At 39.3% G+C, this 17,914-nt stretch overlaps 2 protein-coding genes across 2 annotated transcripts; one reads left to right on the top strand and one right to left on the bottom strand.

The window, feature by feature from the left end:
* Nucleotides 1–3,836: 3,836 nt before the first annotated feature.
* alg2 (ALG2 alpha-1,3/1,6-mannosyltransferase) lies at nucleotides 3,837–12,941 on the bottom strand. The gene is made up of 5 exons (XM_041792580.1): nucleotides 12,791–12,941; nucleotides 11,546–11,717; nucleotides 11,316–11,453; nucleotides 10,734–10,901; nucleotides 3,837–7,433 (listed from the first exon to the last, which is right to left on the bottom strand). The coding sequence occupies exons 2-5, from the start codon at nucleotides 11,714–11,716 to the stop codon at nucleotides 6,693–6,695; spliced, it is 1,218 nt and encodes a 405-aa protein (XP_041648514.1). The 5' UTR covers nucleotide 11,717; nucleotides 12,791–12,941; the 3' UTR covers nucleotides 3,837–6,692.
* Nucleotides 12,942–13,221: 280 nt separating this feature from the next.
* sec61b (SEC61 translocon subunit beta) lies at nucleotides 13,222–17,425 on the top strand. The gene is made up of 4 exons (XM_041792633.1): nucleotides 13,222–13,379; nucleotides 13,878–13,975; nucleotides 15,904–16,008; nucleotides 16,860–17,425. The coding sequence occupies exons 1-4, from the start codon at nucleotides 13,377–13,379 to the stop codon at nucleotides 16,945–16,947; spliced, it is 294 nt and encodes a 97-aa protein (XP_041648567.1). The 5' UTR covers nucleotides 13,222–13,376; the 3' UTR covers nucleotides 16,948–17,425.
* Nucleotides 17,426–17,914: the final 489 nt, after the last annotated feature.

Raw genomic sequence — 17,914 nt, 5'->3', positions numbered from 1 at the left:
TAGCTTTGGCAAAAGCTTGAGAAGCTACAATGAGCCACACTTCTACAACGGGTCTATACATAATTTATCGTTGATCATTTTCTCTGTTTTTTTTTTTTATATTAACCGTTTCGTAGTCTGTAATGTTTGCAATATAGTTATTCCATGAATTTAACTGCCAGAATTTTTTTATAAATAAAGTTGAATTCATCTTTTTTAAATCTAAAACATGAAATATGTTGTAATGTTACAGCACTTCTGTTTTGACGGACAGTGTCCCACACTAACGATCTGCAAGAGGAGGCATCTGAGATCTGCAGCCAGACTGTTTTGGAATCTTGTGAATCATTGGTCAGATTGTAAAATTACAACAACAATCTGATATAATAATTTAATGTCGTTTCAATCCATTATGATCCTTTGGATGTTGAACAAGCATTAAAAAACCACTCACAATAAAACGGTTTGATGTTGTCTTTACAGCTGTTAACATAAATGCTGTCAATGAATACTGATGACCTTCCTAGCTTGGAAGGTCATACCATTTCATGGGGGCTTTTTTCAACACTACCACTTGCATCTGTTTCCAGCAACTAGGTGTCCCTCAGGAACCAGGGATAGAGCTAAGCGGTTGGGGCAAGAAGTAAAATGGGCTTTGAGCTAACTAAATCAGTATGGCTTTTAACCATTTTTACACGGTAGCAATTATTCCTCTCGCACCATGTACAACAAAGGAAATTAACTTCTGTCAATTTGTGGAAATCCTGTGAACTGGAATAGAGTGCGAATCTGATTTTTTTGCTTCTATGTGTCTCATGTCTGACTGTTTTCTGACAGTGTAAACAGCACAGGTCACATTTAATCTGTCATTTTCATATCAGATTCAGGCCACTTTCATATGTGGTACTGAATCTGAACAGCCAGGTCACATTGAATGTGACCTTGGCATTATTCTGGAGCGACACACACCACAGTGCTGCTCCAGCGGGCAACAGAATCAATAGAGGTGGGAGTCAGCTGCGTTCAGCATGAAAGACACCAGATAGAGGCAGTCAGTGAGGTGTTAGAATTAGTGTTTGGGCCTTTATACAAGCAAAACTTGAAGGACCTTTTTTTGAACACATTTGGAAAGAAAATGGCCAAGTATGTCCACAGAAGGACATGGCTGCAGTGCCAAAGAAATTGAAAAGCCTTAAAGTTAAGTTTAAAGAGGTTAAAGACTGCAATCAACATAGCAGTTGTTTTATGAGCTGGACCATATTTTGAAGGATAAACCTTTGCTGTCAGCTCAGTTCAGCTGGTCAGGACTGGACTTGTTCACACAGCAGTGTGCATACAGGCCATATTAATGTGAGTAGCCAAACAAATAAAAAAATCATATCTAAGCAAAAAATCTGAATTGTGCATTAAAGCTTGCGGTGTAAATGAAGCCTATGCTACATCTTTTGTTTTTAACCTTGTGTTCTGTTTGGCCCTCTCATCAACACTGGCAGACATTTCCTAATAAATATGCATCAGAAACAAGACTATACATTTTTACGAGTAAACCAACTGTGAATTAGATTATGTTTAAAATCTATGGACTCGTTTATCTTGAAGCTATGAGATGGTTTAAATACACACAACACGCAGCATAGAACAAGTCATAATACTTTCTTTTCCTGTGTCATAAAGCTATTTTTATAGAGGCTATCTATAATATCCCACTATTAGAGATGAAAGAAGTTTTATTATGATCTCCCACAGAGAGAAGTTTTATGAAGCTTAAGTAAATCAATCCCTTCCTCTGTGAAACCAGCCGCTAAGACTGTTTGCCTTGTGTGAGTGTAAGAGATGTGCAGTGTTAACATTTATGAGCGGTAAGCTAATATATTTGAATAGTTTATGGACGCAGTAAAGAGAGAAATACATAATTTGTTAACATGTACCATGTAAAACAGCTCTTAAAGATGAGCTGTGAATACAAATGTTGACTTTTTCACTGTTCAAGCAGATTCCATCATTCATGACAGGGATCGCTTTGTCTCTGCAGCATCTTCTCAACAGTAAACCCCTCCTGTACCTAATGGGAAAAGTTTGAATAAGGAGGGGGGTGATTAACACGAATGCATCTATGTGATTCACAGAAAATAAGGACAGTAATTGTGTTTGTTATTACCTCCACCAAGGAGGTTATGTGATCAGCAGGGTTTGTTAGTTAGTTTGTTGGCAACATAACTCAAAAAGTTATGGATGGATTTTGATAAAATTTTCAGGAAATGTCAGAAATGGCATAAGGAAGAACTGATTAGATTAGATCCGGATCACCATCTGGATCCAGGAATTTTTTAAAGGATACTTTACTATTGGGAGATAGGGCTAATGGCGGTGCTTTTCTAGTTAAAGCTGTTTCAGTTTTTCATATTAGGACCTTTCAATATCTATGTTAAGTATACATTGAAAACAGCATCAATCACTGCTCAAATAAAGGTAATGTTATTGTTTTTTTTCTACGATGGTTTAATTCGTCAAGATTTTCTTTCATTTGACCATTTTGTGTGATTTGAAGACAGTTAATTATAGTACATTTATTCATTTTATACCAGGCAGCTCCTCAAATCACATAAAAATGAATGGTTTTGTAAAAACAGACAGTTTTGTTATGTTTTTAGCCCTTTTTTAATAGTGTAAAATCCTCACAATAAAAAATGTAAAAACACCTTTATTTCACCTACACACCTTACAGCCTTTGTTCTACGTTTCAATGTCGAGCACATTTCTCTGTTTCAGAGCAACGAGTCCATGACCTGGTTAGAGAGCTGGAGGAAGAGTTCAGATTGATGCTCACTGTGTTTCTGCCATCATCATCTTCATTTAACCCATGATTAACTCCCAATCATCAGGCGTGATTAAAAGTCAGAGTAAAAATATTCCATACATACTTAATATTCCACTAACAAGGAAACCAGCTCCCAAACTGCCAACAAAATAGATCTACGCCTTCACACACCCACACTCGCACATACATCGCTCCGCTCCTCGCCTGAAAACACACACCTAAACATTTCACGGCTATCTCCCCCACAGCCCTGTACCGGCTAGGTGGAATTAGAAAACCAACCCCGCGGTCTCATTAATTAATTAAACACCATGTGCCAGTGGCACCTGGGTACCGGTTATCAGTGCCACTCAGACACACCGTGATCTCAATATCCACCCCACCACAGGGCAACCAAGGGGGGAGGGGAGTGAGGGAAGGGGCATCTTTGACAACTTTCAGTTAAAGACAGTTTGAGTAAAGACTGAGATAGAAAACTACGGGCAGTAAAGTGGGGCACTGAGCGGAGCCTGATGAGTGTTTACTGCTGTGTTTGTTCCTCCCTTGCAGGATCCACGGGGTCTTTTTATCGTCTTGCCCAGGGGGCCCCCTAAGACACTGCAGTAACGCCCTCCTCATCATCCACACTGAATACAGCCGCAGAACACACAAACACACTGAAGAGTTTCTTTCAGAGCATTTGCATTAAAAACTGTTTATTTTTAGTTTTCTTGTTTAATCTTTAAATAAATTAATACAGTATAATACTGTATATTACCTTGACTTGATTGTCTTTATTTGTATCTGAAATAATGGATTTTTGTCTTTCATATATGTTTATTTAAAAAAAAATCCATTAAAACCCAAACAAGGAAAAAAGTTTGTGGTGTTTTTAGCCAAAAAAAAAAAAAAAAAGGTGCAAATGGGAAATAAATATTTTCAAAACTAATTTAAATAGGTCTCATTTGTATAACAGTAAAAATAACTGTAAAAAATAATGAAGATAAAAATAATTAATGAAATAAAATATTAGATTAAAAATGAATATAAATGGGATTTAAAAATTACTTAATAATAATAATAATGCATATGATAATATGGGAAAGACCATATTTGACAAAGCAGTCTATTTTATGAGCCAGAGATGAAAATCTGCAACAAACTTTAGTCTATTTATCTTCAGAGATTTTGAGATCATTTTATCTTGCTTGCCTTTAAGATTTTTATTTTATGTATCTTGATCTACTGCTCTGGGTGTTCTCATGTTGTTTTTTGTTTTGATGACCTTGCAAAGCAGTTTTTTAAAGTATCTTAAGACTGACATGACAAATTTCATTTTAAATATCATATATTATGGATTCATATTAATATTAATATGAACCAGTCTCTAAATGAAGACATAAGAAGTGACGGGTAAACCAATGCAACACATGCCAAAGTTGGAAACTGGGGTTTCCTACACATCCCGACTATCAGGCTTTTATTTTCATTTACATGTAGCAAAAATAAGAAGATCCCTCACATAAATCCATCACATGATATCTATTTTAAATAAATCCACCTGAACTAATTGGACCTATAGGGACAATCATTTTCCTTTCTGAAACTAAGGTGGTGTCACTGTTGGTATAAATATATGCGTTTCAGCTTTTCAGATTGACTCAAGAAATGTTACAATCAATGTGTGAGGTAGGGATTGAAAACTCAATGCACATCATCACTATGTAAACAAAAACAATAGCAAATTATTTTATTTTGATGCCTCATAGTGTTTGAACCTGATAGAAGTGAGTATTATATGAGGCTGTCTGATGGCTTCGGACCTTTATATTAAAGGCTCTGTGTCCATTTAAGTCATTGAAACGATAAACTTCTCCTTACATTGATTTAATACTTAATGCACTTTAGTCCATGTGCTTATCTCAGCTCATATAATCAGCAGACATGTTTGGAAACCAGAGAAGCATTTTGTCCCATGACATGTTGACAGGTGTGTATTGTTGAATGCATGTCACTGATGTTTGCCCTGTTTTTGTGAAGCAATAAAAGGATCAGTCTCCCAGATTAACATCTTTTCAGGGACGGGAGCTAATAAACTCAGCTGGCTTCATATGTGGTTCCCTACAGAAGGAAGAATGGAGAGGAGAAATCTTTATTCCATATTGAGAGCTGTTTTTTTTTTTTTTTCAAATCATCAGACATTGAAGGTAACTGGGCTGCCATTGTCTCATTCAGAGTGCATTTTGTAAAGGGGCACAAAAAAAGCCTTTTTTGACAAACATGCATGAAACCAACAGGACCTAACAAGCTGCAAAATTTGGTGAGTTTTGGTGTATGATTAGGCCTGTAAAATGGCAATTTAAAGCACGGAGTAGTACAAATTGTAAGAAATATCCCTTTAATTTCAATAGGGTCCCTGCACCCTTGATGCCCAGCCCCAAATAAAGTATATGCATGCCCTTCTGTAACTAAATGCATTTCAGACATATTTGTTTTTTCCTGTTTTTTTTTATCATGTTTTGTTCCATCTGAGGTCCAAACTGAATCATTCTCCAATAAATACATTTATTTGTTTTCATTTTTTTTTTTAACTGGTCCCAATTTTCACAAGGACGTGACGATGGGTCTGTATGTCAAAACAGCAGAGAACCACTGCTTTAAACGGTCTCAATGCAGCCAAATGCAGTTATAGGCATTACTAATAACTATGTAGAAAGAATCAATCTTGTTGTTGATGTTCTTGTTTGCTTTGTGGGATATAATTAGTCATCCATATAAATATCAGTCTGTTTTATAATCAGGTAAAAACTTCTCACAGGAGCTTAAATACCCATATTTTAAAATTAGCTCTTTCAGAAGAAAATGAAACCAGAGCTCAGACAACTGAAACTCTGTAAATAATAGTAGAGAAGTGGATTGAGTTCATATCAAACACTGACTTTGTTAATGAGCAAACATAAAAGTTTTTGCAGCAACACTGTGTGAATGCTAGCAAATGGAGATGGTGCAGCATTAACAATGTTTCTGTCTGAATGCTCACCCACAGAATCCTTAGCTCACTCTGTTGAAGGCCAAAAACAACTTACCCACAAAGCAAAGCCCATAAGAGTCAGGAAACTATGTGTCCTCTTGTTTATTAAGACTTGTGGAATGTCAATAAGAGCATTTCTATACAGTAGGAAGGTAGAGGAGGCCAGCACAGCGCAGACACAGTGACCTTCTGTTATTCTCCTGCTTGATAATGACCCAGACAAAGACACGCTGCCCATCAGCCAGACCTCTAATAAAGCCAAACACGCTCTATCATCTGCTAATAACCTCCACGCTGCTGCAGGAGTCACGGATAGGCCAGCCTCTTCTGAATGCAAGGAGTGGGAACAAAGCTCTGTGTGGACAGGAAGCAGTGGAAAGCATCCCGTTTATCGATCTGGGACTGTGCAATGGCTGATGGGACACAGTGGTAACTACATTCTTCTTTATCCCACAAACACACAGAAACAAAGACTAAAAAAACAAACAGTGCAAACTATTTCTAACTCTAACAATCAATCCTGTTGGCTCGCTCATTTGCTGGGCTCTTTGTGGTTTTGCTGCTACACATGTAGCATTGCACACACTCTTGCAGGGGAGGTATTTTTTCCAAAGACAGGGTAGGCAAACTTGTTACTCTTTTCTTAATTGGTACAGAGATTCCGTCCTTTTTTTTTCTCACAGCAACCCCTCCAGGGGAATGCTGATTGATTGTCCTCTAAGTCCTTAGAAAACCCCTTCACTGCCTCCATGCACAGACAGACTCACTCTCTCTCTCTCTCTCTCTCTCTGAAAGATGAAACCCACTCAAACTCTGCAGTCGTCCAAAGACAGTTCAGCAAGGCAAACTTTTCCAACATTTCCAGCCTCTCCTCCAGGTTTCCCATCACTGGCTCAGCCTCATGATGTATCCATACAGCTGGTCTGAGAAGGCCTGCAGAGAGAATTTATCTTGCACTCTCCTCCTCCCAGCTTGTCCCATGTCCCTGCGGAGCTGTGGCTCCCCCACCAGCCTCCCCATTGCCTCAGAGAAGGCCTCTGCTGTGGGCTCACAAAGAAAGCCCGTCTCACCATCAGCCACACTCTCCAGAGGCCCCCCAGAGTTCACAGCAATAACAGGGCAGCAGCAGTACATTGCCTCCACAGGAACTATCCCAAAATGCTCTCTGCTTGGGGTGTACAGCACGGCGGCGCTGCCCCGCAGCAGTGCCACCTTCAGTGTGTCAGATGGGGAGCGCAGGAAGGTGACACAGTCCTCCAAGTGGAGCTGTGCTGCAAGCTCCTTCAGTTCAGTGTAATGTTGAACGTTTTCAGTAACTCTGTCATCGTAGCCCCCTGCCACCACCAGGTGAACACCTGCCCTCGGACCTGGAGGAAGGCTGCTTCTCAGAGCCGAGAGAGCCTCCAGAGCCAGCCCCAGATTCTTCTTTCTCTCGTATCGGTTCAGAGAGAGAAACAGGCAGTTGATCCCCTCAGGGAGCAGACCCTCCAGGCCCTCTGCATCAGAGGATGACTGGTCAAAGGTTCTGGTGTTGAGGGAGGGATACAGGACATCTGTGTGGACTTCTCTCAGACCCTGAAAGGTTTCCCTGAAGACACCTGCAGTGAACTGGCTGTTTACCAGAATCTAAGAGGAAGTAGAGAGAGATTAGTTCATAAGGATCTCACATATATCATAGACACTTTAATTCCTTAGAACTGCGATAAAAGCCTGGGGTCTTTGATCATCCCAAAGTCTAGTCAAATGTAAAATTTTATTTCCTGTCTGAGCCCTGAGCCTTTACCTCAGCCTGCCTGAGGAGATCTGATTTCACATCAATTTAAATAATCACTTTGATTCATTTCAGTTGGTAAAAATGGCATACCTCATACTTTTTATTGTAATTCACTAAAGTTCAGTAGTCACAATAAGCTAACCGAATAATAAATAATCTTCTTCCATTTTTAACCAATTGTTACTGCTTTTTTATCCTTATTTGCATGTTCTTTTTCCATTTTTAACCAATTGTTGCTGCTTTTTGCTCTTATTTGCTAATTTTTGTTTCAGCTTTTAAGTGTTGCTGTTTTTTGCCCTCACTTTATCCCCATTATTAATGCTTTTTCACCCATGTTTGCAACTTATTTTAGCCAATTTTAAGCCTTTTTTGCAGCTTTTTGTCTCTTTTCACAATTATTCTTTTCCATTAAAGTTGTCTCAGTTTCTTCTGTGGCTTGGCTCTGAATTCTGATATTACCTTACTAATGGTTTACAATGTGCCCATCCACACTGTTTACATTACCATTAAAAATGTAATTTTTATTTTAAGAAAAGGGGTTTACATTTTGAAAAAGGCTATATTGTTCTACAGCAGATATAAATAAAATTCATTTTCACTCATTGATGTATTATTGAGGGTGTTTATTGTGTTTATTACACTTAAAAATAAAACATGGTTGTCGCAGCTTTACTTCACAATGGACCATCATTTTACTGACCCCCATGGGTCACCAGTTTGGCTGGGCTCCAGAAAGCTCTACCCTTATGAGCAGCCTTGGGTGTGACCTGCAGTCTGATGACTAAAAAAGTGCTATACGAGCTCAAGTCCATGACAATTTACCATTCATTTACCATTAGATAAAATAATAGATAGTAGATAATAAATAGATGTCAGCTACTTAATATAAAACCCTGATTCCAAAATAGTTGGGGGACTATGTAAAATGTAAATAAAAACTGATTTGCCAGCCTCATAAACCCCTATTTCATTCACGATACAACACAAGTAGGGACAGTGCCATGTCTACTATTGTGTAGCATATCTTCTTCTTTTAACAAGTCTGTAAACATCTGGGAAGTGATGAGACCAGATGCTGGAGTTTTGGGTGAGGAATGTTGTCCCATTCTTGTCTAATGTGGGATTTTAGCTGCTCAACAGTCTTTGGTCGTCTTTGTAAGATTTTTGGATAAAGAAAACAGACACCCAGCTGTGATCAGCTGATGGCTTGCTGAACCTATTTATTGGTTCCCAGTTCCCACACCCAATCACACCTCTCTCTCTTAGCACAACAGTCCATTTAAATATGACATACTTCTCACTAATCCCTGCTTCATCAATGCTGATGTACCACATGCAAAGCTTCACTTCCACCACCCTAGCCACCTCCTTTATAGCACAAGCTTCTTACACCCTCATATTCAGACTCATGCTACTATGAAGTAATTGCTTCTGAATTTATTTTATTTTATTCAATACGCATTGTGTTTAATATACAGTGCCGGGAAAAAGTATTTGCCCCCTTTCTGATTCCTGATATTTTTTTCATGTTTATTCCACTTAAATGTTTCTGACCATCAAACCAATTTTTATATTCCCAAAGACAACCCAAGTAAATACAAAATGCAGTTTCAAAATTATGATTTTATTTATCAAGGGGGAAAAATCCAAACCTATCTGGCCATATGTGAAAAAGTAATTGACCCCTGAACCTAATAACTAGGGGTGCACCGATCGATCGGCCAAACTCGGAATATGTGCCGATTTCCTTAATTTTGGGGGATCGGTACTTAGATAAGATCGGTGGATAAGATCGGTTTCATATGTACCTCTACCTACTAAAATGTGAAAAATGAAAGACTTAAGGAACTGATATAATTTAGTAGTTTGGACAGCAGTGCTCTAAACTTTTTATTTATATTTGAGAGAACTACCTCACGTGCAGTTAAAACAACAAGTTTGTATTGTTTCACAGGTATTGTTCAATGTTTTTCAATAAAATAAGATTGGAACATTGAAGGTGTATGCTGTCAGTTATAAAAAAAAATCAGTATCGGCCAAAATCGGAATCGGCAGGTCAGGCTTTTCGTTGATCGCTGATCGGCCAGAAAATTGCAAACGGCGCACCCCTACTAATAACTGGTTGTGCTACCCAAGGCAGTAATAACTGAATTTAGAGGTTTATACCTCTGCACTGAATATATGCTGTAGCTATATAGTGACCTATGCCAGTGGGAGGACTACAGACCTGAAGTGTCTGCATCACTCTGCCATATTCTACCTAAGGTAGTTGGCACTGTTGGCCAGTTCCTTCACACATTTCCTGAGTACAGGAAACCAGGAATGGCTTATTTATTTAAAATTAGATTAAATCACAATATGTCATACTACAGTTTTCAGATTGCAGAAGGTACAATATTTATTTGACCTGAAATGTGTTTCAAAACACCAGATTAAAAAAAATTTGCAACAGAGATGTGATGCTCTATACATAAGGCAAACATTAGTGATATTTTTATTATTTCTTGTTTTTGTATGTTGGTAATATCAAAAATAAGAAAGACATTAAACCATCATTTCCTTCAATGCAAAAATTCATATCAAATTGATCAAAATCTACCAAATATTGTGTTTATAATGATATTGAATTTTTAATTGCTTTTTTTTTGAGAAATACATAAGATGGGGAACTTAAAGAATAATCCCATATTTAGTTGCAATCACAATATTAAGGGGAAAAGGGTGATTATCACCCTTAGTTTAAGACAGTACAGAAAACCAAAATGAAACAAAAACTATTTTCATTGCAAAACAGTGGACTTTCATAATGGGGATATTAATCATGATTAAATGTTAAAATTCTGAGATAAATCAGGGTTAAAATTGTAATTGTTTGACAGAGCTAGCATTTTATTTTGAAGTTGGAGCTAATATGTTTTGTGCAGGGAAGAACTCAGAGGAGATAGACTATATGGCTGCTGAATCAGTGGCGGTAGAGGACGAGGTAATTTTTCGCACTTGTTCAGCCAATGAGAAACACAAATGAGGGCCTCCTGGGTCAGGGCCATTCAGGCTTAAGGTGTTTGTTACAGTGTAGATTCAGTGCAAATGTATAAATCAGGGTTTAGACCTTAACAGAAGAATACAGCTGTCAAGTGTCAGCTGTTACGTACCATATCAGCCATGCCAGTGGTGCGTTCCTCCAGCCAATCGATGGGAGCACGGTAAAGTTTCTTCAGGAGTGACTTCCGTTGGGTCAGCAGTTGGTCTGGGAAATGACAATAAAACAAAACCTTCTTCCGGTGACGGGACAGCCGCAGCACCGGGATACATGCTGACACCTGGAGTGGATTGAGAGGGAAATATACTAAACACAGAAATACACAGAAAACTCTGCCTGTTTGCACGTCCTGGGACATAAACTGAAAAATCTTCATGTATTTTTCTGGTTTTCATCTTGATGACTTTTCTTTGTGCTTGTACAGTGTGTAAGAGGAAGGCAGTACTATAGGAGAAAGGTGCTTGTGTAGATGTAAAAACACAACTGTACAAAATAAACAAAGGAGTGTCCACTTCATGGTACAGCTTTAGGGTGTGACACAATCAGGTAGACCCAAAGAGGGGGGCCACTGTTAACAATGGAAGCTATTCTCCAAGAGATTGTCAGCAGATAAGAAAGACTTTAAAGAAAATCAAATGAGTGATGACCAAACAAACTGATGGGTAATTCCTCATTCCTGTAAAAAGTAACTCACTTGATCACAGAAGATGACATCGTACTCCAACCCGCTGAGGAAAACCAGGTAGAAGGCGACATAGATCATCCTCAGGTAGGCACACAGAGCATGAAGGTAACCAAACACACTGGTGGGTAGCCAGTCACCCACACATACCTAAAAAGAGGGTAATAGAAACCAGGTTAGTCTCCCTGAAAAGACAAAAATCAGGCCCAATTTGGGGAACACTATAAGGTGTGTTGGTATACCACAGGAAGTTCTGGGTCCAGGGTCTCAGAAAAGCAGTGTGTTGGGTCATGATGGGCTGTCCAGATCTGAACACTGCATCCCTGGGACTTCAGAGCCACAGCAGCATCCACCACCAGTCGCTCTGCTCCTCCAATGCCAAGGTCTGGATGGAGGAACACCACCCGAACCATCCTGTACAATAAGAACAATGCATTGTTTTTGACTGTAACACGTATAAGGGTGGATAATGTGATGAGCATAGATGACCAGGACATAGAGAAAATAGCCCCACATTATACAACCAAACAAGTTGAGAATACTCTCTATTTTTTTGTAACTGTATACGTTTTTAAGTAGTGGTAGTTTGTTCTTAGTATTACTCAATTTATATTTATATATATCCTTTACATGTTTCTCTTTCTTTCTGTCTTTCACATGTTTTAATTTAGAACAATATATCACCAAATGTAAGCTAATGTCACTGACTACAAGTAACAAAGACTGAGAAGTGCAATTTAACCCAGAAAGTGCTCTTCAGTACTTCATCCTTGCTATTAAAGTTGGTCTCCACTGGCGACTTCCCTAACTGAGAGGGAAACTTCACCCATGGTGCACAAGTGTCTAATACCTAAAGGCATTCTGGGAAAACTCTGCAGATTAAGGTATGATTGAGAAATTATTTGAGTGCAATGATTTTAAAAACAAGTAGCGTGATCAGGTTTTATTAACTTAAAACCAAAAATGTGTTCTAACAACTCAGAAAAATAGAGCTCAATTAGCTGTATTTGATAGTTGGGTTATCTGAGTTAATGTTGTAGCTGTATTGTCACTTGTCTGTGCAATAAAAAATGACAAATTATAGTTTTTGTTAAGTACAAATACTATATTCAAAAAATCTAAAATACTTCCTGGAGTGGCTGAGATACATGAAAGACAAAGTTTATTTTGAAGCCCCTTGACACAAATGTATGTATCTTGGTACACAAACTGAAGTCCACCTCAGCTGTCAATGCCCTGTCCACTGGCTGGCTCTGAATTGATGAAGTCAAACCGGTAGCAAGAACAAAAATTAATCGGTTATCTAAACGACTGTGTCTTCATCTGACGTAACGTAGATAAGATAGAGGATATAATCTTTTCTAGCTACGAAATTCATTCTGTTTAGAATGCTAACCTGCAGGTTTTGCATTAGTGTATGGGTTAGCTCCGTAGCTAAAAACAGACATTAAATCAAATATAATTTAATTACATGCAGCGGTGATTACCTTTCAATATCTTGACCACCCTCCAAGTTTGAAAGCTTGTAACTATCCCTATCCAAAAACCAATAGCAGCAACACTAACTGTCATGAAACTGCACCCTTATGGTACCATTTTGGCTCAATCCAACCGTTGTGGCCAACTTTGCAGCATTCCATGTTTGAGCCACAATGGCGCCTGTTTCCTCGATGTTGCAGGCACGCTTCCTGTGAGACACGTCGCCCTCAGAATCAAGGCTGGCCAATTATTCGCCATTAGGATAAGCGCTATCAAACATCTATTTTTTTACTTTTGAAAATTAAAATGGACAGTAACATTACTTTTTTATCAAAACGTCTGTAAATAAGCATCTAGCCTGATTTTTGCAGGATATTTTCCTCGGTCAAGGGTTCCACCCGGTCAGGCATCTGCTTGGTAACCTCCGATGGTCTTATGGTTTGCAGTCGTGTCCTTTTTAGACAAGCGTCAGCTTTGTGGGTTCTCTTCTCAAGTTTTGACCCATTCATACGACTGTGAGCTGTTCATTTGACGTGGACATCAGCTTGAAGAGGGGCTCAGGGTTCTAAGTCTCATCCGGACAAAGACGACAAAATGGTAAGGCTCTCAGCTCTATTCAAACTACCAGCACGGTTGAAGCTAGCTAACAAGCTATATTACACTCATTGGACGTGAGAGCGTTTGATATGTTAGCTTACTTGCTAACGTCAGCTCATCATTGTGGACGTGGCTGGTTTTTCAGAATCTCAAATGGCCACAAAACAGATATTTCATACCCACCAAACTCTTCATTTATGAGTAACGGTCAAACTCAACATATGTTAAAACACCGTGTGTTGTTACTAATATCTTACAAGTTCAAATCAATGAACAGTCATGGCTAACCAAGGCCTTTGACACCAGTCACTGACATAAACAAAGTTAGGACTCCAGTGTCTGTAAGATATGCAGTAAAAACACTTAAACCTCTTCATCTGAGTGCTGTAGGTTGTATATAACTAGAAGTGAATTCGTACTTGTGTGTCGGTGTCAGACATTAGGGGGGTGTAATTATGATGATCTCTGTGTATTATATCTCTGGTTTCTCTCCTTTAGCCTGGACCAGCAGCAAGTGCAACAAATGTTGGGGCATCTGGCCGTTCCCCCAGCAAGACAGTGGCTCCCCGGGCAGCAGGCTCTACAGTCAGACAAAGGTACATGGCACACATACAGTCAGCCAAACTTTTACCAGAAGTTTAGTGTTTAGACATATGGGTTAAGTTTTAATAAGTACGTTTGGATTAACAACAAATCAAAAGTAAGGATTTTAGTTGATGTGTTAACTAACTACTGACTGAAGAGTTAAATAAGTTATTTGATAACCGTGGAAGTATGAAGGTGATAAGATTCTTTCCTACTTTCCTAGGAAACATACATACTACATACAATCACAGCTGACTGTCCTGTGCATCATTAAAAATTATGTTTTCAAGCACATTTTTGTATAATAAAAACAGTATAAAAGACATTTTCAGTTAGTTTTATTCATTATTTGTTAACTTTGTGCACTGGCAATCATTCTGAAAATTAACAATTGAAGATAATGGTGAATTGTAAATAGACTCGAGCTTGTGTACCCCCTCTAGTCATCTGACTACTCTAAGCACCTTTACACTGCAGGTCACACCTACCCATTCACTCATTCACTCCACATCCACACACTGTTGGTAGAGGCTGCTATGGAGAATGGGCTGTCATATAAGCCGATCCCAGACGAGCCCCCAATTCAAGTTATGCCCTGTCTAGGGATGTCTAGGACACAACATGAAAAAGGGCTGTTACACTCAGATCTCAAGTAGCCATGAGGACTAAATTCAAAGTTTGAAAAAAAAAAAAAAATGTATTTAAAGGATAATTCAAGTTAACATGAACAAAGGAATAGATAACAAGAAGCAGTCCACTAAATCCGGGAACAATTGCCTAATCTCCCCAACTAACAACAAAAGCACAAAACTATTATTTATAACTTAAAGACTCACCCTTGCATTACAGAATTTATTACAATTAACAGACAAAATATCCTTAACAAAAAAGCTGCGCGTGGCTGGTTTAGGTTTGAATATGACGGGGTTCCCTCTGCTGCTGCGGTGACATCTCTTTGGCGTTTAAATTGCTGCACACTTCGGCTGCAGCCCATCATCTGCCAACACGAGAACAGTAGTGGCCAATCAGCAGCAGGCGGTAACACACCTAATTAACAAATTAGAGAGAACACACACACACGCACAGCTTGGACAGCCAAAGTACAAATTAAACAACAGTGTCCCCGGTTGTAACACAGTTCATATGCATCCATACTCATTTGCATGCCACCGACATAGCGGTGGGAGCAAATTGGGGTTAACTGTCTTGCCATAGGACACATTGCCATGTGACTGCAGGAGCTGGGGATTGAACCCACGACCTTCCAATTGATGACTGACTCTACCTACTGAGCCAAAGTCTGAAGATCACTTCAGATTGAACATAAACAAGTTCTGCAAAAGTCTCAGCCTGCATCACTCACACATTTTATATCTGTTTTATTAATGTCCCCAGCATTGACTCTGCCTGTTGGTGACATCCCACTCTAAAGAGTGACTGATGAGTTTGGGATACCTGTCTCCTGTATTTGTTTGTGCGCCCTCCTGCGCAGATTAAAGCAGCAGATAGATGTTGTGCTGTGGTCTTAATCAGTGTGTAATCACAGGCTCGCTGTTACCTCTCCCATTACCCATTACTATCACCCTCTTCATTACCTCATTAACCTCCATTTAATCTCATTACATGAATGAAGCAGCCATGATTCACATCACAAGAAGCCATGATTCCCCAGCTTTTCATCACCAGCTCCTGTAGTTAGTCACATTCTGAATAAAGTACATAATAGTAAACATTATTTTCAGATTATCATTCAGTGAGATTCACAGTTTTTCTTAGTATTTATTTTATGTGCATTACTTAATGACACAATATTAGCTTTTAAGAGAAAAAAGGAGATTGAATAATTAATTGAGACAGTGCTTTGACAGCAGCATACTATAAGATCTGTTGAGTTATCATTGAAAAGATTCTTGACCTGAGCTTTCTGTTTGTTATACAGGAAAGCTACCAGCAGCGGCACACGCAGCGGTGGCAGGACCACAGGATCGGCAGGAACCGGTGGCATGTGGCGCTTTTACACAGAAGACTCGCCAGGCCTCAAAGTGTGGGTGCATTTTATAATAACATCTTAATACCCCCGACCCACGTACACTTACACACCTAAATACGCATGCGAAGTCTAGAAAACAGGGAACATGGAAGCTTAGGAAATTCCTTTGACATTTTTAACTTTCATCCTCTTCTAACCTGAACTAATATTCAGGGTTTCTGACACTTGTGCCATTAGTGTTATTAATGTTCATCAGGGAGAAGGGGAGAGGTAAGTAATGACAGGAAATTGGGCGGACGTGCTTCTGCCATGAAACAAATCATCGCTGATCAGTGGATGTGTTTGTACTCATTCACACAATTACGTGTTAGGAGAGTAAACCTTTAAAAAAAGAAAAAAAAAACTTCATAAAGTTGCATTTTGCTGCACCCTCACCCCTCATATTAGAGAAGGCGTCCTGTCTCCGGGCTGTAGCGGGCCGTGGTTGATCGATGGTGCTGTGGTGGTTATTGAGTGCATCTCTCCAGCAGTCGAAGGAGGCCACGCCGGCCGTACAGTGCGCTGTATATCGAGTGCGTGTTTGTTCCTGCGTTAGACGCCGGCCTCAAAGCTTCATTAAAGGATCCACTCTGAAAGGTCAACTCAATTACAGCCTCCTGACAGGGGGAGGAGGGGGGCCGCTGAGGAGGTGGTTGGCATGGCAATGCTGCTACTTAGTGATGCGCCCCCTCCACCCCACCCCCCCACTCAGTCCCTCCTTTAGCGATGAGAGCCCCTCCTTGTTTTCCCGCAGCTCATCAATAAAATCAGCCTCTCTGCCAAGACTCTCGATCCAGTCAGGGTTACAGCGAATGTTGGGATTTTGTGTGTTTGTGTTAATCAGTGTGTCTTTGTTGTTGTGACAGCGGCCCGGTGCCTGTGCTGGTAATGAGTCTGCTCTTCATCGCTTCTGTCTTCATGCTGCACATCTGGGGGAAGTACACACGCTCTTAAACACCGCCTGATGACTTCTGACCCTGCGCCTCGGCTTCTTAACATATTGGACCTGGACCAAACAACAACAACTCAACCCTACTCCCTTTTTTTCCTTTTCCACAATCACTACAACACACAGACACACAACCTGGATTTTTTTATGTGACCCTTTCAGAACAAGAACTTTCTCAGAGATACTTTCATCCACATTGTTGCTTTTGTTCATCCTAGATTTTTGAGATCTGACGTGGCGAACTGGAGGAAGCCAAGTTTTCACATGCAGTGTCTGTGTGTTTGTTTGTATGGCCCTCCCACCAAGCAGCAACAGCAGCATGTTTACGCCACTGTTGCATAAAGGTTTAGTTCCATGCTCAAGGACATTGTTGTTTTCAGGCCCCAGCAAACATTTCTTATTGTAGCCTGGATTGCATTTTTTTTTGTTAACAGCATTTGTACAAATGTAATTGTAAAATTGTACAATAAAAATGGAAAAATACATGTCTTGTGTATAATTTCTTTTGAAATAACTGTGCTATCTTTGTTTACATATTTGTTTAAAATATATGTTCAACTCTGTGGTAGGCACAGTTTTGAATCCCATACTTTCCAAGAGGATCTGGCCACAGACCTCTCGTTTGGAGCATCTGTTGTAGATGATGATGTAAATTTTCCACTTTCTGTCAGAGGTTATGGTAAGTGGCTATTTTATCTTATTATTGAAAGTTTACTTGGGGGGGGATACATTTTACAGTTAACACACCACAAACAAAGGAAAACCTGGAGAGGGTTAGGGTTAGGCACCCGAACCCTAAAGGTTAGGGTAAGGGAAAGAAGGAAGGGGTAAAATTAAAAATAACACACCACAAAATTAGAAAAAACCCAACGGGTTAGTACTAGTGCATCTCAAAAAATTTGAACATCATAAAAAGTTCAATATTTCTTGTCACTCATTTCATAAAGTGAAAACCGTATATTATATAGACTT

This window comes from Cheilinus undulatus, linkage group 8, assembly GCF_018320785.1.
Source record: "Cheilinus undulatus linkage group 8, ASM1832078v1, whole genome shotgun sequence".
Classification (NCBI taxonomy): Eukaryota; Metazoa; Chordata; class Actinopteri; order Labriformes; family Labridae; genus Cheilinus; species Cheilinus undulatus.
Note: the sequence above shows the minus strand (reverse complement) of the source record. Positions and strands in the feature narration are given on the sequence as shown.